The sequence below is a fragment of the Grus americana genome, chromosome 4 (assembly GCF_028858705.1).
Source record: "Grus americana isolate bGruAme1 chromosome 4, bGruAme1.mat, whole genome shotgun sequence".
Classification (NCBI taxonomy): Eukaryota; Metazoa; Chordata; class Aves; order Gruiformes; family Gruidae; genus Grus; species Grus americana.
In genome coordinates, this window is record NC_072855.1 from 25,302,465 (window position 1) to 25,329,088 (window position 26,624).

The following is a 26,624-nucleotide window of genomic DNA, read 5'->3' on the forward strand; positions in this document are numbered from 1 at the left end:
GACGGGCAGGTTTGTCAGCGGGGCGGCGGCGGCCCCGCTCCGCTCCCCTCCCCGAGCTGCTGGGGATAATTAGTGTCTGTGCGAGTCTGTCTGCCCCCGGGAGGCAGGGCGGGCGGTGCGGAGTCACTGCGTGCCCGGCTGTTTGTGCGCGGTGACTCGCCCCGGCCCCTCGGCGGAGCCTCCACCCCGCGGGCGGGGAACCGCCCGGCCCGCCCGGCCGCGCTCCTCTGCGTGACCCTCCCACCGCCACTCACCCCGCCGGCCCGGGGAGCCTGGCAGGGCGAGCGGCGCCGGCGTCATGTGACAGCGCGGCCCGGTGCCAGGAGCCCGGGGGGGAAGGCGAGCGAGCGGGCGGGCGGAGGGCGGGAGGCAGGGCGGCGGGCGGGCAGCTCCTCCTCGCACACAGAGCCGGAGCCAGCGCGGAGGCGCCTCAGCCGCGGGGACGCGGGACACGCCGGCCTCGCGCCTCGGTGCCGCCGGAGCGCCTCCAGCCCCCGCCACCTAGCGCGACCCCCGGCACTGCGGGAGTCGACGGAAGCCCGGCGCCCTCCGCACCGCCCGCCGAGTGTAAGTGTGAGGGAGGGTGGGTGGGGGGCCGGGCCGGGCCGGGCCGGGCCGGCTGCGGGGTGGAGGTGCCGGAGGAGGAAAGTTTCCAGGCGCTGCGACCGGCGCGGATCCCGGGGCGGCAAGGGATGGGACGCCGCCGGCAATCCGGGGAGCGGGAGCCGCGGGCGGGCTGGGGTGCGGCGGGGACAGGATCTCCGCCCGCCCGCCGCGGCGGGGAGAGGGGAGCAGGATTCCTCTCGGGGGGCGGGGGGGCTTACAGCAGGGCTCCCTCCGCGGCGCCTGTGAAACTTCCTGCGTGGCCGCCGGCGCCGTGAGGCGGCGGGAGCAAGGGGCGGGGGGGGGGGGGGGCTGCCGCTGTCCGTCGCGCCCGCCCGGGCGGGCACCGCACCTGTGTGGCCGGCGGCGCCGCTCGGGGCCGGGGCCGCCTCCCCAGCGGCGCCCTCCCCCACTGGCCGGGCTCCCTGGAGGGGGGGCTCTGGGGCCTCCCGCTGCCCGCCTCTGCCGGGGGGGGGCCTGCGGGCCGCCCGCCCCTCAGGGCCGCCCTCCCGCCGAGCGGGGCCGCAGTCCCCGGCCTCCCGTCGGAGTGTGACAGGCTCGTCTTCGGTTAGAGGCTGAAATGTCATCGGATCCCGCACGGGATATCGTGCCGGACGAAACGGAGGTGAAAAGTATAGCGGGGTCCCTCGGTTCTGAGGGTGGTGGGGGAGATACCGGGGCAGGAGCTGGTCTCTTGGCGCTGTCCCACCAGTAGCGCGAAGCCGATCGGCAGCGCCGCGTCCCCAGTTTAACTCCCGCCGAAGTCAAGGATGAGACGGGCTCTCAAAAACGTATCCCTCGTATTGTCATCTAACCTTAGCACCCCTTAGCCGTGATGTAGGCGAAGTTGAAACGCGTAGCGCCTAGGACAGCACCGCAGTTAGGTGTGGAGTTAGAAATAAGGACCGTAATTAGCTTCCCTTTCTGGATGTCGTATTTATTTTTTTTTTTAAAGCCGAAATGGGAATAGGAGTTACTTGCTTTGGACCTGTGTCAGGTGAGCGCCTGGCACAGTTGGGGGAGCCCTGGAAAAGGAAGGTTCAGCAACAGGAGCCCATGCTGGGAGATCACAGCACCTAACCGGAGGTTGGGAGGACTATTTCAGAATAGCTCAAGTGGTCATTCAAGAGTTGCATGAAAAAAAAATACATTAAAGTAGCTTTGTGTACTCCCCTGATGATTTGGGTACTGTACCTGCACTGTCTGCTGTGTTTTATTTGCTTCCTTGCCTTTGAAAATTCAGGAAGTGTCACTGTTTGTGGAGCTGAACTCTGAAAGTTTTATTGTTGGGACAAGCTGAATTTGGGTGGTTGATAGGAGAGCTTTGAAGACTTGACTTTATTTAAACTAATAACCATAAATGTTTATTACCTGTATTGAAAACAAAGGATTACACTGCTGCCCATTAATGATTTTTCCATAGTACACTTTTAAGATACACTGTCTTGATAATTGCACAAGGACCTGCTTCTTGTGTGAGAGGCATTACATCTGGATTTGATAATCCTGCCTGACACAGAAGAGATTTACTTCACACTAACTTTCCTCTTGTATTTTTAAGAATATTTTGTTTAGTATCAGAATATGAAAAAACTGAAGCTGACTTGAGTGGTCTTTTTTGTTTTTTCCCAAGCAGGCAAATACTTCCCCGCCCCCAGCACACCCTGTAATAAATATGTTATAGACCACAAGGAGACTGGGGGTAAGGGCAGGGAAAAAGAAAAAGATATTAAATGGTGTCTCCCTCCCTTGACAAACTGCAAAATTTCCTCTGAGTAGCAGAGTTGTGAGGGAGCTCTTAGGTACTGTGAGGATTTGACCTAGGCAGCACCTGTTTAGCCAAAAGCAAAAGTCTTCACATAAATAATGATGTAAATGTGAGTGAGATTAGTCAAAGACTCTGAGATAATAGAGATGGGAGTTATACAACCACCAAATTACTTATATTTCCAGATTCCGTACAAAGAAAGTAAGAAACCGATACTATTGGCATACCTACACATTGCTGTGTTGATGTTGTACTAGCTGGTTGTCACCTCATGTGGTTGTTAAGCTTCAGCCATGAAACCCCACAGCAATTATGAGTGTTTCTGTGGTACATGTCCACATAATTTGCCGTAACACAATCTCACATTGGATAATATTAGATGTACCACCTATGGTATATAAATAACCGATGCAAAGTATGTAAGAGAAGAGAGAGTATTTGAAACCATGGCTTTGAAGGAAAACGGATGCTGAAGTTATTCAACTTCATGACATTTAGGCAAGATGTGCCTTTCCTCTGCCTCATGTCGTCAGCTTTTTTCATTTATTTGGCTGTATATTTGGATGCTTCAAAAATAAAAGCATTATATCCACGAAAAATCAGGTCCTGAGATGACATCTGAGCGCACACGAAACAAGCATGTAGAAGGCTAAGCATGTGACGGCTTAGAAAAATACTCTTGGGTACACTGAGTGATGTTGGTCCTCAGCTATTGAGCAGTACAGAACAAAAGTGAGACACTGTCCAAGAGCAACCCCAAGCTTTACAAATCACTCCTGCAATGGTCTCATCCCCCTAGCTCTGCCTGTGAAGAAGGTGTTACTGTCAGGCTGGGCGCTGCCTGTTTGATGTCATGAAGCTGTAGCTCTTTTTAGCTACTGGCATTCTGTAAATACAGTAATAAACCAACTGGTCCTAGGGAAGGTTTCAGCTAATCGTCATGACCTGTGGTGTCTAAAAATCTCCTGCTCCCTTATGTTAAGGGAGCCTGTTTGTAAATAGGGCAGGTCCCCTGCATAAGGACAGTGTTTTTATTCACACCCAATGAACAAACACCTCCACCCACTGTTGTTTTAAAAGACTCCAGCTGCTCATGAATATAGGGTCAGGGAGGGCCGCCTAAATGTTTCTCTGTGCTTTCTCCCCAGCGCAGCCAGCAGAGCTGTTTCCTGTTCTTTGTTTCAAGGCTGGGGTTTGCGTCACACATTCCAAGTGGCATATGTGGTGCTCTTTCCTGTTTTGGGCTGTTTTCTGGCAGATTGGTAGCCTCGTCCAGGCCCCTTGTCACTGCCCCTCAACTCCCAATCCCCACCCAATGAGTTATCATGTCTCTACACACTCACGATTGCTTAAGATGCCTGTGTTATGTCATAATGAGGTTTCCAAGTTAACCTTTAACGCACGCCCTCGACTCCAATATAGTTATGGGGGTGAACTGGAGAGCTTCGCTCCCTTCGCTGAAAACTTATACTCAAGTCTCCAGAAAGTCAGGAGCCAGTTTTCTGCTCTCGCTTGCTCATCAGCCGATCTGGAATAGCTCCATTAAAGTCACGGAGTTACACTGGTGTAAAGAGTGTGAGAAGAGAATCCACATCTGTAAGCTCATACTTGTAAGAAGGTTTTGACTTATGCCCTTACCCAACCTGAATGGCCCACTGTAAGCGCTTTGTATTGCCAGATCTCAAAAGGAATAGATATTTTCTACTTATAAAAACTAGAAGATTCACTGTCTTCTAGATGTAATACAGAAAATGAGGCACTGCTGTCTGACTTTTCTTTGGAATAAATAGGTATGGTTGTCTCACATTTTGCATAAAAATAAACCTTTTACTCCTGTTCTTATATTTGTCTTCTCCCCCACCCTGTTGCAGGCAGACATAGAGAAATATCGAGGAAATTCAGAAAGAGAACATAAATCTTTCTGTTGCTTTGAATCTGACAGAAGAGCTAAAGGACCCAAGCCAAAGCTCACTGAAATAAAGAGAAAGACTTGCATTAACTTCAGTGGGCTTTGAATCAGGCCCTAGATGAAAATGCAAGATGGAGTGTTTATTCTTCTCTGTCACTTGTGGGCCGGAATATGCATGGTTTCTGTACATACAGAAATACTTTCACCCTTTCATTTTACTCATTTCTTATTTCAGTCATTTTTTAAGTAATCTTTTAGTTCCTGCTATTGCTCTTTTGGATGCAAAAAGTTAGCTGTTTGTGATAACTGCAGGTATCTTTTAAGAAGTATCCGAAATACATGCTTTAAACTTCCTCTTTCAGGACTTAATTGTATGTGAAAAATATTTTTTACTGAATTATGTGCGCATCCTTATGCCAACTTGGTTTTTGTCTGTGCAGAAATCCAGATAACAAGAAGTATTTGGCCACACAGTTTTGGTAAGTTGTTGATTATTTTCATTTGTTACTCGCAGTTGTTTTTACTTAGTTGTTTTTCTGTTAATTTTAGAACACCATGGATGAGTTTATCCATTGGAACCCGATTAAATATCTTCATTCTGGTACTGGTAATTTGCACAGGATTTCAAACGTATTTAATCTTTTCTTCCCATGACAGAGGAAAAGTTTTGCATTTAACTGCATTTAATATTGGAAACTGGTGTATAATAAATGCAGTAAATTTTGTGGTTCATACCTTTTTGTAGCTAGAAGTTCTACAAAATCAGGGACTGAGATTAAAATTATAATAGTTTTGTAAACCAACTTTTTAATATTAATTAACATTGCTAACAGGAGGTCTTTTAGAGTTCTTTCATGCTGTCAGCATTGAAGCTTTGTGTTTTCATTCCGAGGCTAGTTGCTTCCAATCCAGAATATGAAGTTTGGCAGAGCTGGTTTTAGGAGAGATTTAACCCTTCCCTGTTAAGCATTCACTTGATGCCGAGGCTTCCTTTGAAGGTTTTGTAGCTGTAGTTGATATCTCCCAGGGGAAGGAAGTGTAAGTGTAGACCAGCCAAATGGAAAGATAAAGCTCTAACAGGTTTTTAATAGTAAACTAAGTCAGAATGGAAAAAAACCCAAACACATGGTCTTCCTATCATGCAGTCAGTGTGTGTTACCAGCAAGCTAACCTGATCCATGAAGGCATGACAGACTTTCCACTTTTAAAGAGTCTGAGCTGCTTTGATCACTGTCTCATTTGTACCCACTACCCTATCCAGCTCTTCTTCTGCCTGTTTTTTTTCCCCACTTCCATAGGTACATAGAAGTTCATTGACATTTGCCCTGTATTCAAATCCTCATTCAAATTAATCATTTAGGCTATTATTCATAATTGTACACTTTCTTTCTTTAGGATTAGATTTTTTTTCTTCTTTCCCATGCTATCAAAAATGCTGAATCTCTGTTTCATATGTTACATGAAATAGCAGAACTTTTTACATCAGAGTATTTTCTGTCATTCTTCCCTTGTAATAAAAATAGAGGATTTATATTTCTCCTTTTAAATTATCTTCAAAATTAACCTCTTAAGAAAAACGCAACAAAAAAAGTTCAGTTTGGAAGGGAAAGATTATCATACCATTCCACATACTTCACTTGTTTTCAAAAGTCTGATCTTTTATCCTTTCTAGACTGTTTCTCCTTCTAAGAAGTAGCTTGAGACAGGAAACCAGACAGCAGTCTGCCCTGATAAGGGAGAATACTGTCTAATGGAGGTGCCTCAAGAGCTTTTCTTTCTCTCTCCCTTAGGTTCAGTAAATGTAGAACTGAAGCTTGAGCAGGGTTTCCATGGGCTCCATTTTTCCTAGGTAGAGAAGATATTTTCGTAATATCACACTGCAAGAACTTTTTTGCCCCAGATTTTTACATACAAGAAAGCCATTTCCAGGCACGTGGCTTCAAAGAGCCTGCAACAGTATTACCGTAAATTTAATAGGAATACTGATTAGTCTGCCACACAGCTGATAAATGGTTATGTCAAAGCAGTTCTAGGTCAAAGTGATGTCAGCTAAGTTAGGATGCACAATTTCTGCAAAAAACCCACATTTTTCAGCCTGCTTGCAGTTCTGAAAGGAGGAAGGTAAAAGATTTTCAAGTCAATAAAAAGCAAAAATCGTCTGAAATACAGAATCCTATGGAAATATTCTTTTTCTTCATGCCTACCAAGTAAAACTTTCAGCAGAAAATTTTTGCCTGCATACCATTTTCTTCTTACACAATATTCTAACTTTTTCAACAGTTATTACCATTTCCCAGTGGAAATCCAGTGAATAAACACAGAAGGCTGCCTATCAGTGAAACATTTTCTTGGTGTACTAGTTCTTCATGATTTTCTGCCTGCTGTTGTTCATGGGTTGGCTGCTCTGGTCCCTTCCCCCAGAACTGTGTTTGGACTTTTGCTCCTTCCCCTGTTCTTGCTCACTTTGACTGAGTCTGGCTGCTGTGCTGAGCTGGAGAGTTTCTTTGCCTGCTGCTATTTTGGGGCCCAGTGCAGTTAAGTGCTTGCTTACTTCCCATTAAAGTTAATGGAACTTTAGAAACACTTTTTTGCTGACTCAGGTCTTGATGAGCAACTAGTACAGCAAGTGCAAAAGTATCTTGTTACTAGTCCTGGAAAACTCTTTTTTCTACCCTTTCCAGGGAATCCTGCTCTCAGAAACTGTTTTTTCTCTGTCAAACTCTCTTTCAAGTTTCCACTGAAGAAGACTTCTCACCCAGGTTCAGAAAACCTCCCCACCCTTTGGATTTCATCAGTGGAGAGTCTTCTGATATTATCACTTCTCCTTAGTATCAGGGGAAGTTTGACTCGAAGCTCGCAGAAGTAATAGTTTCAGAGCAACAGTGTAAGTCCCAAAGGGCTTGGACCTAAGAGCTTTGGCCACATGACTTACATGGGCTGCTAGATACCAACAGTGCTGCAAGAGCTGCAGTGTCTCTGCGGAGGGCACTCATGCAGTGCTAATTTAGCAGATACCATTACATTATTCTGTAATTATACCAACAATAACAATCATACCTTGAAGCTTTTAGACAAAGCCTCACTGTACCATGGGGCAGCATCCCTTGCTTCCCTCAGGCACAAAGAATGAGAAAGCAAACCCCGTGCATGCTTTCATGGAGGGCGAAGAGAGGCAGAATTTATGGTCACCACCACCCTGTCCGCAACAAGAATCAGGTCACTGACTGCTCTTCCAGGTATTAAATGAGAGCAAAGGCTCTATGTTAGAGGGAGGCTTTGAAGTTGTTGGATGTGCACAGTCAAAACTGGCCTTCCACCCCACCCTTTCCTTTCATAACGGGTCTGCAGAGTTGGTGGACCTTGAAGTTAGATGTACAGAGCTGCTGGGAGTAGCTGCAATGTTGCTCTTCTCCGGCTGCTCTGCAGTGCAGATGTGAAGTCTGGTTGCATTCTTGAACCGCTTTGCTTGTTTCATCCAGGGTAAATAATCTGTACAAGTCCTTACTGTCAGAATACACATCAAGTACCATTAAGCTTTTGTTTACTCTTAATTATGTCTCTGAAACGGTAAACTATACCTGTTAGGAAGTTAATATGGAGAAGTCTTCAATCCTGACAAGGTGATGAGCTCTACTGATGATGAACTTCCCTTCTGGAAGGGATAGTTCGCTGCATGTTGGATCGTAAGGGCAGAGTTTGTGTTTTTTCTGCTTGCTGTCTTCACTGGACTTCAGATAGGAAAATACAGAGGGATTTTGCCTGGACTTTACCTTGCACCTGTCCTTATTTGCATACAAAAACCAATTGCTTCATTTGTCTTTCTGAAGTACAGGGTGTGAGCACAATCTTATCAAAAGCCATGTCCTGTTTGGACAAGTTGGACTGACTTGGCAGAAATCCACAGGGTGGAGTGAATGGGAGGAGGCAAGAAAGTAAAACTGGGTGGCTTGTTAGCAGAAAAAGAGAGGGAGAGCAAAAAAAAAGAGAGGGTGGAATGTTTGCCTACCGGATTGTAGTTAATTATTTCGTTTCAGATTACATGCATTTCACATTCTTTTAACCCACATGAAAAAACCTTTCCACGCAAAATAGTTTATCTAATAACATGAAAGACAAAGGCCCTTATTTTTTAATACACTTAATATGAGTATATTGTTATTTCCTCACTGATTTTTCCAGGGTACCTCAGGAATGAGAGGCAGTATTTTGATTTTCCAGAAATTAGTTGTATTTACTAAACAATTTGTGGGCTTTCAAACAAGTGCATTATGAAATCTGTGTGTAAAGTAGAACCCAACTGTTTTTTCATTCCTCTGTAATAGAAACAGATAAGGCTGTTTACCTTCCCTATTGCCCCCTTCTCAAATGTTTAGGAGGGAGAGATTGGGAGGTTTTGAGTTAGTAGGCATGATTTTACAAAGAGATCAGGAAAAACTACTGACTTCTTACTAGCAGTAGCACGCTTTATTTGTGTGTGAGTGCACATACATGTATTTTGTCTGTGAATGTGGCTCAAGCAATCAATTTGGAGCATTATTTTTAAATACAAAGAGAATTGTTTTGTGAGTTTATTTGCAGCCTTAGGAAAGTGTCCTTCTGAGCTAAATTTTAAATGCCGGACCCAAAGCTGGTTTATATTGACTCTATAGCAGCTCTGTCAGTTTCCACCAAATAAGAATCTGACTCTCTGATCTGGACCAACAGGACCAAGTGTTATATATTAATTAATTTTCCTTTCTTGAAAATTGGTTTCCAGTTACTATCAAATGGGGAAAAGAAATCTACTGCTTCAGAGTAACGTGATAAAGAAGTGCTCAATATCTGTACTATGATGCAGCAATAAAAGTAACGTTTTCCTCTGCTGTTCTTAGATGACTGCACCTGAGAAAGATTGAGAGTTACTTTTCACTTTTATTCAGGGCATTACACTTTCTGTTGTCTGTGTCAGTCTAATTCCTGCACAGTAATTTAGAGCCCTCTCAGGAAACACTCAAATGTATTGCATGACATGTGAAATGTGTACTGAGTGTCTTTTACACACTTTCTTGAAGTAAAAGGTGAAAAGCAGTAACTCTTAAACTGAAGAAAATCCAATTCTAAACCAACAAAAATGACAGAAAGAGTAGCCTGGGAGCATGATTGCTTGGTTAGGACAAACTCCTTTTCCTTCCCTTCCCCTCCCCTTCCCCTTCCCCTTCCCCTTCCCCTTCCCCTTCCCCCTCCCCTTCCCCTTCCCCTTCCCCTTCCCCTTCCCCTTCCCCTTTCCCTTCCCCTTTCCCTTCCCTTTCCCTTCCCTTCCCTTTCCCTTCCCTTTCCCTTCCCTTCCCTTCCCTTTCCCTTCCCTTCCCTTCCCTTCCCTTCCCTTCCCTTCCCTTCCCTTCCCTTCCCTTCCCTTCCCTTCCCTTCCCTTCCCTTCCCTCTCCCTCTCCCTCTCCCTCTCCCTCTCCCTCTCCCTCTCCCTCTCCCTCTCCCTCTCCCTCTCCTCTCCTCTCCTCTCCTCTCCTCTCCTCCTCTCTTTCTCTTGCTCCCCCTTCCTTCCTGCCTCCCTCCCTCCCTCCTTCCCTCCCTCCCTCCACTACAGTACAAATTGGTGTGTCACCATATAAACTAAAAACTTACAGTTTCTGGAAACCTGAAAGCAAGTAGTTCCAAATTCTTATATGTGAGGTCTGAGATGCTACATTTTACTGTAAATATTTCTTTATGTCTAAAAGTATAACTTTTTTCTGTTTTCACAATGCATATATACGTGTGGGAGCGTGTGGGAGTGACGCATAGATACACACATATATTCAATATATAGATATGTGGATATATTTCTGGAAAGACAGTTTTCTGAAACGTTAGTTCTAGCTATGTGTAATGTTAACCTGAAAAAGATAACCATTCAAAGAAAAATAGTATAGTTAATAACTTTCTCATAGACATACTTAAAGTATTGACAAAATTACCACAACTTTTAGCAAATAGTACCATCTTACACAACTGCTTCTAAAATAAACCATGTTAAGTTTAAACTGGAAATTGCATTTTGCTGCTGTATTTGTTTCCCTTTTTTTTTTTTGCAACTTGTTTTTTTCAGGTCTTTGACTTTTGTAAGAAGAATTATGAAGATACTTTAATTTACTTTTGATACTTGTTTGTTTGCATTATTCAAAATGTACACTGTTTTAATATATTTTCATACTTCATTCATATACCTGAATAATTAATTATAGACTTGTAACAATTCATGCCATCTTTTTCTGGAAGCTCCTAACAAATTTTTATGTATAACCACACATGATAGTTAATTGCAAGATTGTTCATTAGTGTAGGCTTATTAGAATTGTTTTAATTTGAGCAGGTACATCTTAAATTTTTCATTTAAATTTCTGGGAGAGTTTTCCAGCCCCAACTACAAATCTGTTGTTCAGCCTTTAGCCTACTTCCGCAGGGTGAAATTGTCTGGATGGTGTAGTCTGGCTGTATTCGTTTATTTCCAGTGCCATCTACTGGTCAAAATTGAATTTGTGTAATTTTTTTTTTTTTGTCCTCACATCTTAATAGAAGTCGTACCTCTTCCAGGCAGGGCTGTGCACTGTGCAGTGTATGGTCAGAACTTGCTCCTTTAACATCAGTCATATACATCACTTGAGGTTATACATTATAAAAGCTTGCCAACATCTAAATGGCATTGAGAACAACTTCCCTTTACTTCTCTTGGTTTTTACTCTGTACCCTTATGGCTTACCCCAGAAGAGGTATCTCCTCCTTTCCTTCACAGCATCTTTCCAAGTTGATCATGACAAATGCGTAGTCTGATAGTTAAGTTATGGCATGCTTTATGGTAAATACTTTTACCTCAGGGAGTTTGAGATAAGCTAAAATTGGACGAGTGAGGTTGAACACTGTGGAAAAAAACCGAAGCTGCAAAGAATACAAGCACATGTTTTGAAGTGCTGTTCTTTTGCACAGTTAGCACAATTTGTTGTTGAATTGTCACTAAACCTATTATCTCAAAGAAATAACTGTTGTATTTTTTATGTTAAGTCATTGCAGCATGTTGAATGTACCTCACCAAATTAGTCCTGGATTTTAGTCTTCGTTTTGCATTAATTTCAATGTCACTGTATGTGAAAGTTTCAGCTTTTCTATTAGGACAAGAGATACCCTCTCCAGCATCAGTTCACTGTATTATCAGCTAAACAAGATTATTCTGAAGTTACAATGCTGATGAGAAATGCATAGTCTAAACTGTGATGTGTTTACGCACTGATGACAGCTAATAAAAGTGACAATTCTGTGATCTTGGTATCCTGACATGCACAATAAAAATTCAAGTTAACTTTCATTAAAGTGAGCAGATGTTCATTTGTTTCAATAGCAATTGGGAAAGAACAAACTTACAATAACTGAAATATTTAAATGAAGCCCAGTCAAATATTTAAGAAGCTATGTTAGAGATGGATAAATATTCACATTAATCTGACAAAATAGTAAGTTCTTTACAGTTCAGAAAGTTGATTAGCAGGTTTCCTGTGGCTTTCTAACACCTTGTCTTTCCTCTGCAGGCCAGGACATCAGAGGCATCAGAACACGTGAATAAAAAAGATGCTAATGTTTGACCCAGTCCCTATCAAGCAAGAAGCCATGGAGCCTGTTTCAGTGGTAGGACTTCTAAAATATTTTAGCTTTTGTGATGACTCTAGTTTTTCCATCTTTAAATTCATACCAAGTTTTCTCTAAGCTTTGGACTAGCCTAGGAAAGGCTGTGAAGTTGTATTTTGGTTTTAGGGCAATCACATTTACATTCTAGGAAAACTGTTTCTGTAGTTTATTATTTTATTGCCCCTAAATGACCTGCCCCAATACCTCTGCTGGTGCTCCCAATCCCCAGAGCAGAAGAGAGAACATCCAAGTACTCCTCAGCCCCTGCAGTGCAAATATGGTCTCTGTAGCTCATGCTGCTGATGGAGGTGGGTTGAGTTAACCACACTTCACAGTGAAGTGGCAAGACCCTGTGGTTTCCATGTTACACCTCTGAACTAAATGAACAGCTGCTGACTGTCCCCTTTTCTCTTTCTGTCTCGGTCTTGAAAACATGCCTAGGGCTAACTCTGCACTCTAACCAGCAGAAGATTAATCCTGACAAAAAAAGTAAGGGCTTTTTGTTGGGTAAGCCGGATGCATTATCTTACCACGGGAACAGATGAGAACCAGGGCAGTGGAGGAGGAATGGGGAAAACAGGGGAAGGGGAGATTTTTCGATTGGGTTAATTTTCCATCAGCTTGGTGTATACAGTCAGCTCAGAGAAGAGTCTGATAAGCAAGAGCAGTGGGAATGTGTAGCTGGGAGGGAGACAGTGGGAATTGAGATGACTTAGGCTGCCAGGGAAATGCGGCCTTAGGAAGCAGCTTCATGTATACTTCACCTATTCAACCGCAGGCTACTGCGGAAGGGGATGGTTCAGGCTTTTCTCCCTCCTTTCCAGCTTCGTGTCTTTGTATGACATAAAGCAATTGTGTGGCCACAGAATGATTTGGATCCTTTGCATCGGTTCACTGAATGGTCAGAATTGCTAACCAACAAAAAATACCCTTTTTTTTTGGTCAGATCAGGAAGCTGATCTGACTCATTCTGCAGCTGCTCAATGCTAGAGCAAGGGGAAGGGGGAGGATGAGGGATTGGGACCTCCTCTTTCAGCAGTAGCCTGCAATAAGATCAGATTAAGTGTAACATGAAACCACACCCTGAGAAAGGATGACCAATTAAAAGAGTGAAGTCAATGTGCATAAATTAGAATGCATTAAACTCATGCTCTGAATGGCATCTTTTAGTGAGAAGTTTGCTGCCTGTTTTATTTAAAATGTAGAATAATTGTCATCAATTTAAATGCATCTGTAAGCAGTCTACTTTCTTCAGTGCTATTAATAACGCTTTTTGAGAGTTAGGTTTATATGCATTTTTAAATTACATTTTGACTTTCATGAGATTTATTTACTTGAGAGAGATAGAAAAATAACTCATCTATCACTGAGGGTATATGACAAATTCCAATATTTGGGTCAAGAAAGGTCAAACAAACCTTAGTATTGGCCAGTCTGTCTGTCACTTCAATCATAATTACTGCTTAACCTTATTAAAATTAGTGGTGATTATCTGCAATTATGTAAGTATATCTAGTGGTGTCCATGAAAGGCAGAAAATGAGCCACTTTTACAATAAAAGTGTTATTACACAGATAACAGAAAATCACTACAGTGACACTGTGGGCTGTCTTTTGTTACACATCTGCCTTCATCTCTCAAGGAAGGTACTGCAGTGGCTTGGGATGATGCACATGAGAGACACAAGATCCTGCCCCAGACAGCTGTATGCTTCTGCAAAATGGGACAGGGTCGGTCCTTCAACAGGCTGACCAGGAGAGGAGTGAGCAGTCTTCCCAGACCAGCAGATGAAGGAAAAACTGCAGTGGGAAGAACAAGGGAGCATTTCTGAGCCAAGTGCATTTCAAGACTGTAGTTCCAAATGCTGCTTATTCTGTATCACTTGCTCCTTGCAGAAGTGTGGTATGTTCCATGCGTTGGACCTCTGGAGTCATCTGGGGTGTTCTTGTAACTTGGTGTCATCACTCTGACCAGCTGTTAGAGACTATTCAGAGCATTCTACCGAATCTGTATGCTTTCATTTTCGTTACTGCATAGTGAAAAAAAAAAAAAGCAGGAAAGGAAAAGCATAAAGTCCAGAGGAAAAGACATTTTTTGAGAGTCTCATGGAGAATTACTCTGGTTTCCCTCGGGCTGATGAGGAGTGTGTGTGTTTCAGTTTCTGTACACACACAGGCTGTTTAGTCCCAAACCCTCAAGGTGCTGGCTTCTGCAGCACTTCCTGGTCTTGCAGCTTCCTTGCAGCCCTGCTGCCATGGTTCCCCAGCAGAAACTACTCTGGAAACACCTCTAAAGGGAGAAATTGTGGTATGGACAGAACATAGGAAAGAATAGCAGCCACTGAGTACGTTAGTTTTCTTGACCACCTTTAGAGAAGGTGGAAGGAAAGGGAAACTGTTAGTGTGACGTTCTGGAGGTGCTGAGCATAGCATTCAGTTCACTGTGGGCTGACATAACTCAGAATTCTTAAATCAGGATTTATTTGTACTGTATCTGTCATTCTGATAGTATCAATAGAGGCCAAACTAAATGAAGCCCCTTAGGAATTAGTTGTTATTTCCCCTAAACATACACTGTCCGTAGGTATAAAGTCTGTCTTTTAAAAATCCCATTAGTTGGGGTGGGAGAAGGAAGTAAATTATGGTTTTGACACCTCTGTATTTCAGGGTGTGTGGCTGAAAGGATTAACTATACTTCTCAGATGACTGAAGCTTGCACCCACAGTATTTCATCACTCTACCAACAGCTCATGCTACTTAGTGAATTGAATTATTGAACACATTTTATGATAGTTCTTAATGAACTAGCGACAAAGTCATCTGAGTCGTACCTAAATATTTGCTGCAAGGACTTGTTAAACATCGGGACAGATACCAGTTACCATTTAAAGACGTTGCTTTTTTATGTGTTAACCATCTTTCTTTGAATTGAAATAAACAGTTTTTCTCTGCCCTTCCATCAGTCGAAAAACTATTTGTTTGACCTATTTTTAAAGATAGCTATGTGCTACATGAGCAGTTGAAGTCTTAAGTAGTGTACTAGAATACAAATTTCATGTGATGAGAATGATTTTTGTGTATTAGCTACTATTTGGATTAAATCCCTTTCATCCTTTTACATGATACTGATTTGACAAATAGTGTAAGCAGGTTCTTCACCTATTTCTGTTTTTTCAAGAGGCTGGCTAAATTTTAAAGTTAAATTCATAGGGTTATGTAGTTTATTAAAGACTTGGTGAATTACTTCATAATCTGTTGCCTGTACAACAAAGAAGTTGTGTCACTGTGGCAATATAACAGAATTTAGCACATTATGTCAGATTAGTGCTTCATAATGTCCCCTTGTGGAAGGAAGCAGCAGTCTTCTGGGTGGCAATATATGCGACATGTTTGGCCAGTCTTTATTCTTGAGAGATTGTCAAGAGGAAAAGCATGGTGATTCTCCGTTTGGATTTATTGATTTAATTGTATGAGACACATGGATATGACTCAAAAACATTAGAAGCTCCTTTGGCTTATTTACCAGTTTCTTTGTGGCTTCAGTGCTCTGGGTTTTATTATGGACAAACATCAAGGAAAGGTTATTGTTTTGTAAGGCTCAAAGAGGGAAAGTGATGATATCAAATATAAAAAAAGAGCTGGATGGAGAATGTAAAGGAGAATATATGTTGAAAAACAATCCTGCATCTTTATAGTAAACTACTGTAGTGACATACTATTCTGCATAGGGATGTTTAGGATAGCAGAAATTACAGGAAAGTGGGAATTTGTTGGGTTATTCTCAAGCCAAGTCAGACCACACTCCTACATACACTGTTAAATCCCACAGTAGAAAGCCAAGGAAAATGTATCAGCTTAAATATTTTAGGCAAACAGAGCAATGATATCTAATTTTGCCTTGTTCCACTAGAATGCTTCGCATAAGTTCAAGGACAGGTGAGAAAAGACTGCTCTTGCAGGCTATGAAGTACACTCTTGGTTCCTGGAGTTGGTGGTGTTAGAAAGCCAAACAGTGGGCGTTGGGCTTGCTTTCTTTTGTTGTTTGCTATTGTTAATGCACCTCATTTACAGAGAGAGACTGTGAAGTCTTCCTCACCCTCCCATCCCAGGAGTACACAGGGGTACTGTGCCCTTCCCTGGCAAAGAAAGGGAAAGTGACTTAACCAAATTTGAAAGCAGTTGTTCATATTTACCTAATGGCAATTGATGTGTTCCAGGGAGCTAGAAACTGAAACTTTAATATGCTAAAAGATACAGGAAGCTTAACTTTAGGACCAGGAGATAGATATGAGGGTGACTTACTCCAGTATTGCAGGGTTTCAACCACACTTCGTTGATAGTGACGCAGAACTGTTTTCCACCAGAGTGTCTGATTGACAGCAGATATTCTCCTTTTGATTGTCCTAGCATCCTTCTCATCTTTTTCACCCTTTCTGTTCCCACACAGATAATTTGTCGCACCATATTTTTCTATCACAACTTTATCTGCAGTTCAGGTAGAAACATAGCAATTAAAATCTCAGAAAGAAGAAAAGTTTAGAAGAATGATTCCGTTTCCCCAAACTGCCAGAAAAAAAATAGCTGATGTTAAATCTGTGCCAGCTTAATTACAACAATGAAAACTTTCTGTGCAAAATAATGCAAGGCATATGAGGTAAAATATCAAGCCCCTAAAATAATCATCTCTTAAAAACATAATTATTTTTTTCCTAACTCTTGGAAAGTATTTCTTGCTTGTCTAAATATATTTTACTTAACTTTTCCAGTTTACAGTTCTTTGCACAACATTTTAATAGTTTGGTATTTTTTTCCAACACACACACGATGTTACTTGAAGAGTTGAAAGAGGATAACTGTTCATATAGTAAGGTTACAGCTTGGAGATGCTTTTTTCTTTAATAGACTCATTGACCGAAAACATTTCCTAAGATTTAAATTGCATAGTCTTTTTCCTCTCTAGTATTCTTGCAATGAAAGAAATGTTTGTAGGTAGTGACCTTGTGATCATCTCTGTCAAACCCGCAGCACTGTAAATGCACTGATGCTTAGTGGTGGAACGTTTACAGTTTGTTGAAGCTGAGTAGACTTTGTATGGTAAACCAATAACAGCACTTTTAACAGAAGTACTTACAGATATCTCTTATGCATTTAAATTTTGGATTTTTGCCTATGCCCATAAGTTGATCAGATTTAGTAGATATTAAATACTGTTCAGTATTAAACTCTATCAATATTCAGTGGCCTTCATCACTTAGAATGCTAATAATTCCGTCATTTGGCTCAGCAGTGGTGGCAAATCTATAGAATTTGTTTTAGTCAGCATCGCTTGCAATAATGGCCTTTGAATACAATTCTGAGAAACCAATTACCATTGAAGATGAACGTTTTTATAGATTGAATTTGTAAGAATAGTCATAAGGAGAATAAATAAAGTTTCAGAGGTTTTAATGTAATATTTACTGTTTGAAGATTAATCACCATTTTTGTATGATGCTTTGTTAGAGTATATTATGGAATAGGTGACTCAGCTTTGTTGTTTGTCATCACAGTGCTATGAATGCAGCAGGAAAATTTACTATTTTCTAAACTCACTGTTTCAAACAATAACTGAAAAGAAAAATAGATTTGAGTCATTTTGTAAAAGTACCTTTACTTAAGGTTGACATTTAAAATTAACTAACTGTCCCTCACAGGGAAGACAGAGGTAAGAAACCGGGAAGATGTATTGCTAGTTTTCACCCCAAGAAAAAAATAATTAAATGTCATGAAAATGTTTGTATAAAAATACAGTAGTTTTATACTTCTAATCTGTTTCATTTTTTACCATTTTGAACATTTTTTTAATCTCACACGTCAAAGACTTTTTGGTGCCAAAGAATTCAGCAGGTTTTTAATAATTGGTGTGAAACTGCTTAGCCTTAATGTGAAGCTTTACTTACCTAGAATCCAAAGATAGCATTTTATTTCAAAACATTTACAACACCTAAGGGCTAAAAAACTGTGTGGATTGCATTTTCTGTGTTTTTCTGCTATGTTAGAACATCACATTGGTTTCCATTTTAAGTTATCTGTTAGTAAACAACCTTAGTTTTCAAAACTTTTTAAATGCAAAATTGATCTGGATAGTTCTTCAATTATACTATACTCTGCAATGAAAGTTAATACTTCTTGGTTTACAAAAAATATTTCCACTACAATGTGGAGATCGTCACATGGTCAAGATTAGCTTTGGGGTTTATGTAATGAGAACTGCTAGCTACCACTAACAGGAATATTCTTCCAACACGCCAAATGTTTATCCTTGTACTAGTTTTCCAAAATCAGACTGTCTACTTAGCTGCTTTATTTCTAAAAAAAAAAAAAAGTGCTTAGAATTTACCCTTTGCACTCTTGAGTTTCTCACCCGTCGCTCATATAGTTTAGCTGTCTATTTTTTATTGCTTGTAGGGTTCAGATACATAATTTCTTGCTTTAGTGGTGATTGTTTTCCAGTTACTTAAGCAATTGATTGGGACCCATTACTTGCAATCTAAGTCCAGTTTAACTTCCCTCTTGCTTGACTTCATGTTCCTCAGTTTACAGTTGTATGCTGGGCATAGCACCATGTATCTCCCAGGTCAGTTAAGTAATGTGCAGCTTAGTGTATGAACAGCAGTTTTTAAGGGAGAAAAAGAGTTGAATAGGCCTTGAGGATTTATTTTCATCACCTGTTTTACATTGCTTCTGAAACAGTTAGTGAATCAGTACTTGAATAACTTCCTTTGTGTGAAATCTTAGGCTTTATTTAATTCACTTTCATTTAGAAAGTACATTAAAGTCCTTTCTTGAAACTTCCTCATTTTGCCTCAGTTTTATTAGCCACCTTTCTTTTTCAGCAGTAATTGTGTGTGTGTTGATTTATTATTTGATTTTCTTTATTTTTTTCCACTCCTCCTGACAGTCATACCCATCCAACTACATGGACCAAATGAAGCCAAACAAATACAGCGTCATTTATTCTACACCAAGTATGTTGCACAACAAGTTCTACTCAAACCCTGAAGGACTATCAAATGGAATCCAGATGGAGCCAGTAGACCTTACAGTGAACAAACGGAGCTCACCGCCTTCAACTGGAAGTTCTCCTTCCCCCCTAAAATTTCAGACTGTGCATAGGAGAACTTCACCTGGATTGACTCTGTCCTCACCCAGCTCACCTCTCAGTAAATTCACACCATCACCCCCAGGAGTACAGCCTATTTCCATGCCAATAACAATTCCACCTGTAATGGCCGCTGCTCTTTCACGCCACGGACTGAGAAGTCCTGGAATACTTCCAGTTATACAGCCTGTTGTGGTCCAGCCAGTTCCTTTTATGTATGCTCCCCATCTTCAGCAGCCCATCATGGTGTCCACAGTTCTTGCAGATGAGATGGAAACTCCAAGTAGCATGCAAGGTTGGTGGTGTCAGAGTTTTTTATGCTGTCTCATCCTGAGAAAATAGCTGTATATCCAAGCGCTTTTTTGTGTGTTTTTTTGCATTTTAGGAAATGGAACATAATTCTTGTTTTTCTAAAATATGCAGGCATGGAATTTACTGTGTAAATATTTTACCAAACTTACCAAGGTCGTATTCTGTTCTGATTTATACCTGCATAAAGCTGTTTATCTACTGAGATTTGGACTGATAAAAATGTACTGATGAAAATGGATAGAATTGTTTTGAATCATAGTTCACCAGGAGATAGACTAAAACTGGAAGATTTTGTATTTTAGCATAAATTGTTGCACTAAGTATAGAGCTGGGGAATTTGTTTTAACTCTAGATTTGTACATATTTTTTTTATTTTCGTAACACTCCATATTTTTGATGTGTTGCCTTCCCTCTCCTACCCTCCCCTATACAGTGCCTGTCATTGAGTCTTATGAGAAGCCCCCACTGAAGAAAGCAATCAAAGTAGAGCCAGGGAGTGAACCATCAAAGACTGACTTCTATCCTGAACAAATATCACCTCCAATGATGACCTCATTGTCTCCCCAGCAAGTAATGTTGCAAGAGTAAGTAGGTTACAGTGGTCCCAAGATCAGCAGAAGAATGAAAAGCAGTTAATTGCAGTAGTTACCAATTTTGAGGAGCAGGAGGGAGTGTTGCTGTGCTTTAGAACGTGATAAAATAAAGAAAAACATCCTTCCACCCCACTGCCACTGTGAAATGTGATTTCAGCTTCCCCCCCCTCTAGTAATACAGGAGTTGATAAGTATTTATACATTGCAACCACATAGATCTGCCATTTATATAATGCATTTCTAAAGTAATGCTAGTCCCAGTCCTACAGTTTACTGAAAGCAGGACTCCCAGTAAGCCAGTGACACCTGTTCATGTAAAACCAGCAGCAAACTGGAAAGATACTGTAAAGACATTTCATACTGATCTCTGTATTCATGTTACCTAAAATACCTTTCTTTAAAAAGATTCTTGTAACTTTATTTTCTTGGAGGACCTCTTTGTCTTTTAAGAAATTATGGCTACTTGGCGGAAAAAACCTCAGGCCTACAAGTTTTGTATATATCCACTGAAATTCCATGTTTACCTGAGGCCGTTGTTCCGTGGGTGGTTTTTTTTGGCAGCTCAAGTAGTTCCTGAAGCTCACTTTCCTCCCAGCCACTTGTTTCCACCCCAGTACCAACTCATTGTGCAACTGTTACTGGGGCCAGTGCATGAACCAGATCACAGATCTAAATGGGTTTAAAACAGTCTTGTTTGCAGAAGGCAGAGCAAGGGCTAGAAAGACAAAGTGAGGTCTGGGGCAGAAACTTTTTGATGGAAAATACTAAAAATTTCTCAGGAAGTACCTGAGGAGCCATGGGCACCCTCCCATTTCCCATTTTCCTAGCGAAAATTCTGTCAACTTAGCAAAATGATGGAATGGCCCAGAGCCCAGCTCATCCTTCAGCAGGCAGTGGTCTGGGCAGGCATGCAGGCTGCCGGCATGGCTCTGGCAGGAGCTGAAGTTAGGAACTGAGCTGGGCTTATGGTACGTGACCTCAGAATCCATTTCTGTCCTTTCTTCCTCCCCACTGTTGCCCTCGGAGTGGTTGTATGAGACCTCACCTCCTAGAGTGGGGAAAAAAGGCTCCAAGCCAGACTCCCAACACCACTGTGTGAGTGTGGGGTTATGCAGAAAGAGAAAGAAAGCATGGGAAGAGCGGTCTTCTGCAATTTCTTCAGAAGGCAGCCTCTTCCTCCTGCTCATGACCATTCCCAGGTTAGAAGGCACACTGTGGCTCCAGGGCTAGCTGCCTTCTTGTGGGCACCCCTCCTTGTTTTCAAGTGTCTAACCAGCTTAGATGCAGTTTCTAGGCTGCAGGCTCTTTGCAATTAACTAGTTGCCAGCTAGCTTTTATAAACTATACGCAGTTTATTCAAAAATAACCTTATATGTTTTATCATAATAAACATAATAAAATAGTAAACACCCATGTTTATTAGGTGGTTATTTATCTTCCATAATGAACCTGCCACACAAGGGAGTCAGGCCTGTACGTACTTGGAACTAACTTCTGCTGGGTCAGGACTGTCAAATGGTTCAGTTTACTTTTGTTCTTTGTTAGGCCTCTTTAGCAAGAGCAAACCAGTGTGTGCTGTTCCTGGCCAATACCACACCCTTCCTCCAGGGCTGAGACTTCTGCAGACTTGTCACCTGCATTAGGGATTTGCATTAATTATTTCCCAGTGAGTCCGGTTTCCACAGGAAACCCATCCGCTGAGCAAATAATATAAAATTTGGTATAACATGTATGTAGTGTTAGAAAAATTACTTGAAGAGTCCGTGTTTCCAAAGCATCTTCTCTGCTTGCCTATGCAGAGCATTATGTTTATGGCGACCCTGTCCTCACATTGTAATGGCTTAAATTGCTTCCTGTAGAGCTGCAGTTCTTGCTCCTTCCTGAAGCCAGCCCTTTCAAGTTCACATGCTGCTGTGTGCACAACTAGAAGTTTGTAAATTGTAGTTATCTTTTTATCATTTAAAAAAAATACATAGACAAATCATAGAAGTTACAAGATGAGACACCTAGAGCTTTATAAATTTTCCTGTTGTCTCACAGCTTCATCAGCCTCTCTGTATTATGAGCTACAGTTAGGCAATGATTTTTTATCATTTTTCATAGATTCCAACTGCCCAAAGTGCACTATTCAGACACATAAGCTATTAAAGGAGCATAGGAAACCTTCAATCTCACTTTTAAGTGATTGATTTTGCTTTAGTGTTAGGTTTTGGTGTACACGTTATACATAGTAGGGATCGCTGGATTTTCTAGTGTGTCTGATAATTGACATAACTATAGAGTTATTCCTAAAGTCAAACTTAAGGTAATAATCTCTGACCAAATATAAGAAGCCTAATTAACATTGTATTTTTCTTGCAAGTGTCAAAGTCTACCTCATGCTGTCAACATACTGTGGTCTGTTGATGAAGAAAAAAAAGCTGTTGAAATTGTAACACAATTTTTGGAAGATAGTCTTATCTATTAAAGAATGAGACTTGAATGATTAGATGTAGGTGAATTTGTATCTGGTTGTGTAAGAGGGAATGAAAGAATTAGGGCTGTGCTTTTATTGTTGGCACTTAATATTTACCTCTGATTTTTGACGCCGCCTTAACCATTTTTTAAAACTGCCACACCCCATCTGATTATTGATAACATTCTGTAGTCTTGCCAGCCTCCTTTCCTCTAAAGGGAAAATGAGACAGAGACAGTGCTTTATTTTACACGCTTTTAGATTGAAAACCATCACAAACAGTGTACAGCCAATATCCTTTTTCCAGGTCTTACTCTGTCCAGGACTAGCCTCCACACAGGGATTTAAAGCAAGCTTGCTTGCTTTCCTAAGCCAGAGCTTCTCCAAAAAGACTAGTATGCAACAGCATTAAAACTGAGCATTGCTTTAGAGAAGCATTTCTTTGGAAGCTAAAAGCCTGCCTTTCTTGTTTAAGAGTATGTACACCTGTGTCTAACACCACCCTCTGGGATTTCCTGCCATTACAATATTTTTAAGTAGATTTAATGTGTACTTGAACTTGATGCGTACATCACTCAACAGTCACAGAAACACCCTAGAAAGAGAATTTGGCTCCGAATTTCAAGCTTGCACCTCTAATAAAAGAATTAGTAACAATTAAACTTTCCCCACATTGGTAATTCCCATCCTGCTGCTGTGGACAGTAATAGAAAGTTTTTTTCTTGTTAAACCATGCACAAGATTTTCTGTCTTAGAAGATTTTCTGTCTTTTCTGCCCTTTATTTTGCTGAGGGAAGTAGTTATTCAATGTTTCTGAAAAGTAGGCCCTAAAGGAACTTGGTTTAAGTAACTAATACAATCTAGTGTTATCAAACATAGTTCGATCAGTAAAGAAATGTGAAATACAGTAACAGAGAAAAGACAGTTCTAGAAAGCTTACTTCTGTCACATGGAGGAGCTGGTCTTGCCGCAAGGAATGCTAATAACTGCAGATTATATAGTAAATTTCAGTTAAAAGCTAAAAATATATTAAAAGCAATGATACAACGGGTTGAAAAAATGCAATTTCATGTGTGAGGTTGCAAAATTGGTAATGCCAATTACCTTTTTGATGAACAAACTTATTTCCTTTTCTAACATTAACATGGAAGAAAGACTCAAGGTTGTCCCCAATTCTACAGTAGGGGTGTTGTTCAAACCTAAATATCCACAGTCAGTGACACCTTTTGAGATGCTGGATGTGTTTTCACATGCCCAAATGTTTATGTTTTTGTTTGTTACAGAAGTCCATATGTAGTTAGCACATCTTACCTGCACTGTACCTGTGGGCTTCAAAAGCCAAAAATGATGTTTATGAAGGTGGAGGGACAACTTCAGACATCCTGTGGGTGTGCCACACAGGCTTAGCTCTACTTTTAGGAATTGACGTCAGTGGTATAGGGAGGCCGCACCCTCCTGCCAGCACCAAACAGGAAATTCTTAATTACTCTCTAAAGGAGTGGCTGGAACAATCAAGATTGAGTTCTGCTTTGAAACCCTAAAGATACAATTTCTGTAATAATATGGAATAGCTGTTTCCAATTACAAGTGAATTTGTTACATTTGAAGAAGAAAAATTGTGAACAAATACAAGAAAAGTTCACAATGAACTCAGAGTTTGAGAAATCTGGGTTTGACTGAAAAACAGGAATTTGGACTTTCTAAGTTTAAAAAAAGCTAGGGAGTAGTAAAAATGGCTACATCATGCCACAAAGTGAGCAAACATTTAAAAATATTACTGCTAGAATACACAAAATTTGCTAAACCCTCTTGAATTTTTCGACACACATGTAATGTTGTTCTTTCTGCCAAGAGACAGAGTGGTAGTGAATAAAGGGCTCTGTCATGAATCATATTAGCTGAGGTTTGCTGTGCTAAATGCTTTTCATTTTTAACGTTCAATTTGACTTTGCAGGAATCACCCTTCGGTTATAGTTCAACCGGGAAAGAGACCTTTACCTGTGGAATCTCCGGACACACAAAGAAAACGCAGAATACATCGATGTGATTATGAAGGCTGCAACAAAGTCTACACTAAAAGCTCCCATCTGAAAGCTCACAGAAGAACCCATACAGGTTTGAGCATCGCTATGCTTTTCTTTCATCAAGTCTATGGTAAACTAGTAGACTAAGCTTTTAGTTTGTGCTAATGGCCAGGTGACCGCAGGTGTAGATAACAAAATGACAGAAGTTAGATCTGGCATCGTTCTGAATATAGGCTGAGCAAAAGACAGCAGGAAAAACCCACAACAAGAGACTGTAAGCCAAAGCAGGATCACGGTGTGTGCTGGTATGCTTTACATTCACTGGCTCTGTGCTCATTTTCTGTCCGGTTCCTTGGAGATTACTCATTCGGTACACCCAGTAAACACCAAATCAGTTCAAACTGCACTACCTCACCTCTTACATCACTCTTAAATTTGACTGAGACTTCCATGGGAGTAGCCCATTTGCAAAAGTCTGGACTGTGTGCTAAATACAAACACATCTGCTTCATGTGGACATGCTAACCACTGGTCTGATAGTGCTCTTTTCTGAGCAAGTGTTCCAATAAGCATATCCCCATCCCTGTTCATCATGGCATGCTGAATGAATGTATGTAGATCCACGGTTTTTACAAAGACAATGGGACACTTCTAGGTAAAATGGAGCCCAGCTCATGTCTGTCTTACATCAGTCCAGCCCTCTACCTGTTGGACAGCACAATGGTGTTAAGAAGGAGAAGAATCATATATTAGAAAGTAATGATTGAGAGAGATTTTAAGTTGAGCTACTTGTGACAGTGGTGCCAGTTACTTATACTACTGTAACTTTAAGATTTCTGCCTGCTGTGCTGAATGGTAGCACCAGTCCTTTCCCCCAACTAATATCGAATATGAGGTCCTGGTTTTGAAAATACTTGAACAAATGCTTAAACCTTCACACTTCTGGGCTTGATGAGACAAAACAAGTGCTAATATGGCAGAGGGAGGAAGAGAGAGACAATAAAAAAATAAGTTGTGGCAGGAAACAAATTTTTGATCTGTTAAGTTCGACTACACAGTTTCTAGTGCAGAGTACTCTGCAGCCCAGTGCTGTTTGGAGGCTTTTTGAGGAGGCATTAAAGTACTTGCTGAAATTTGACAAGGCAAGAGGATAAATCTGTCGAATATTTAACTGATGCATTCGTGTCTTAAATCCCCACTTCTGTGTTTCTTTTTCCAGGTGAAAAACCATACAAATGCACTTGGGAGGGATGCACGTGGAAGTTTGCTCGTTCTGATGAACTAACGCGGCATTTCCGCAAGCATACAGGAATCAAACCTTTTCAGTGCCCAGACTGTGACCGTAGCTTTTCACGTTCGGACCATCTTGCCCTTCACAGAAAACGCCACATGCTAGTCTGAATGTCTTCTGTCCCTGACTCCTGTCACACTTTTTTTTTTTTTTTTTACACATGCATTTTAATTTGGATTCAGCTGGTCTGAATCTCTTGAGTTTATACCATTAAAAGCTTACGTATGGTCAGTAACAGATGTTATCTAACCCTTCTGTGTCCTTGCCACGGGTCAGACCTAAAGAATGTGAACACTTTTTTTTTTTTTTCTTTCTCCTGGGGATGCTAAGCAAACCCTTTCTGCAGACAGTATGTTTAATGTATCCATTGTGAATAAGGGAATTTGTAAACTAACAGCTTTTGTTGGTTTCTTCATATAATCAACCCAGCATATACTGATAAAGTAGTAAATGTTATTGAATACCCAAAATGCTAGTCCTTGCCAGAGACTTTTATTTATGTGCCCTGTAAGGGATACGCTCTCGTTTTATTCTCCACAATGCAATGAATGGACTCTTCCCAACCACGTTGATTTCTGCAATATGGTTAATGCAGCAATTTTAGAAAGACATCTGATTTAGAAATCCCCTCTGCCTAAACAGTGAATAACACTGTAGAAATAAATCTAAGCAATATAATTACTTTACAGAAAGATTAAATCATAGTATCGTTTACCCCAGTCAAGAAGAAAAATTGGCAAGAATTGGTCCGTACGTAATAGTGTGCATCTAAACCAATGTCATCTGTCTTCTGTATTATAGTGTAGTACATGTCCTTGTTTTTATTGCATAATGCCCTGGTGGATTTGTTAAATGAAGACATTGTGTGACACTGTATGT

The 26,624-nt window shown here is 41.1% G+C and overlaps 1 protein-coding gene across 3 annotated transcripts; it reads left to right on the forward strand.

Moving 5' to 3' along the window:
• Positions 1 to 26,616, forward strand: KLF3 (KLF transcription factor 3). Of its 3 annotated transcripts, none has more exons than XM_054823331.1 (7): positions 1 to 567; positions 4,721 to 4,759; positions 11,834 to 11,930; positions 18,870 to 19,365; positions 19,816 to 19,966; positions 24,385 to 24,545; positions 25,674 to 26,616. In XM_054823331.1, the coding sequence occupies exons 3-7, from the start codon at positions 11,874 to 11,876 to the stop codon at positions 25,853 to 25,855; spliced, it is 1,047 nt and encodes a 348-aa protein (XP_054679306.1). In that variant the 5' UTR covers positions 1 to 567; positions 4,721 to 4,759; positions 11,834 to 11,873; the 3' UTR covers positions 25,856 to 26,616. The 3 variants fall into 3 exon arrangements, with proteins under 3 accessions (XP_054679306.1, XP_054679307.1, XP_054679308.1); XM_054823333.1 differs by lacking the exon at positions 1 to 567 and adding an exon at positions 858 to 1,228; XM_054823332.1 differs by lacking the exon at positions 4,721 to 4,759.
• The last annotated feature ends 8 nt before the right edge of the window (positions 26,617 to 26,624 follow it).

What these genes read in the sequence shown, in the direction of transcription:
- KLF3 (XM_054823331.1), top strand. Translation starts at nt 11,874, where the DNA reads ATGCTAATGTTTGACCCAGTCCCTATCAAGCAAGAAGCCATGGAGCCT. An exon ending in CCATGGAGCCTGTTTCAGTG is followed by an intron (nt 11,931 to 18,869) that starts GTAGGACTTCTA and finishes TCCTCCTGACAG; the next exon opens with TCATACCCATCCAACTACAT. An exon ending in CAGCAAGTAATGTTGCAAGA is followed by an intron (nt 19,967 to 24,384) that starts GTAAGTAGGTTA and finishes TTGACTTTGCAG; the next exon opens with GAATCACCCTTCGGTTATAG.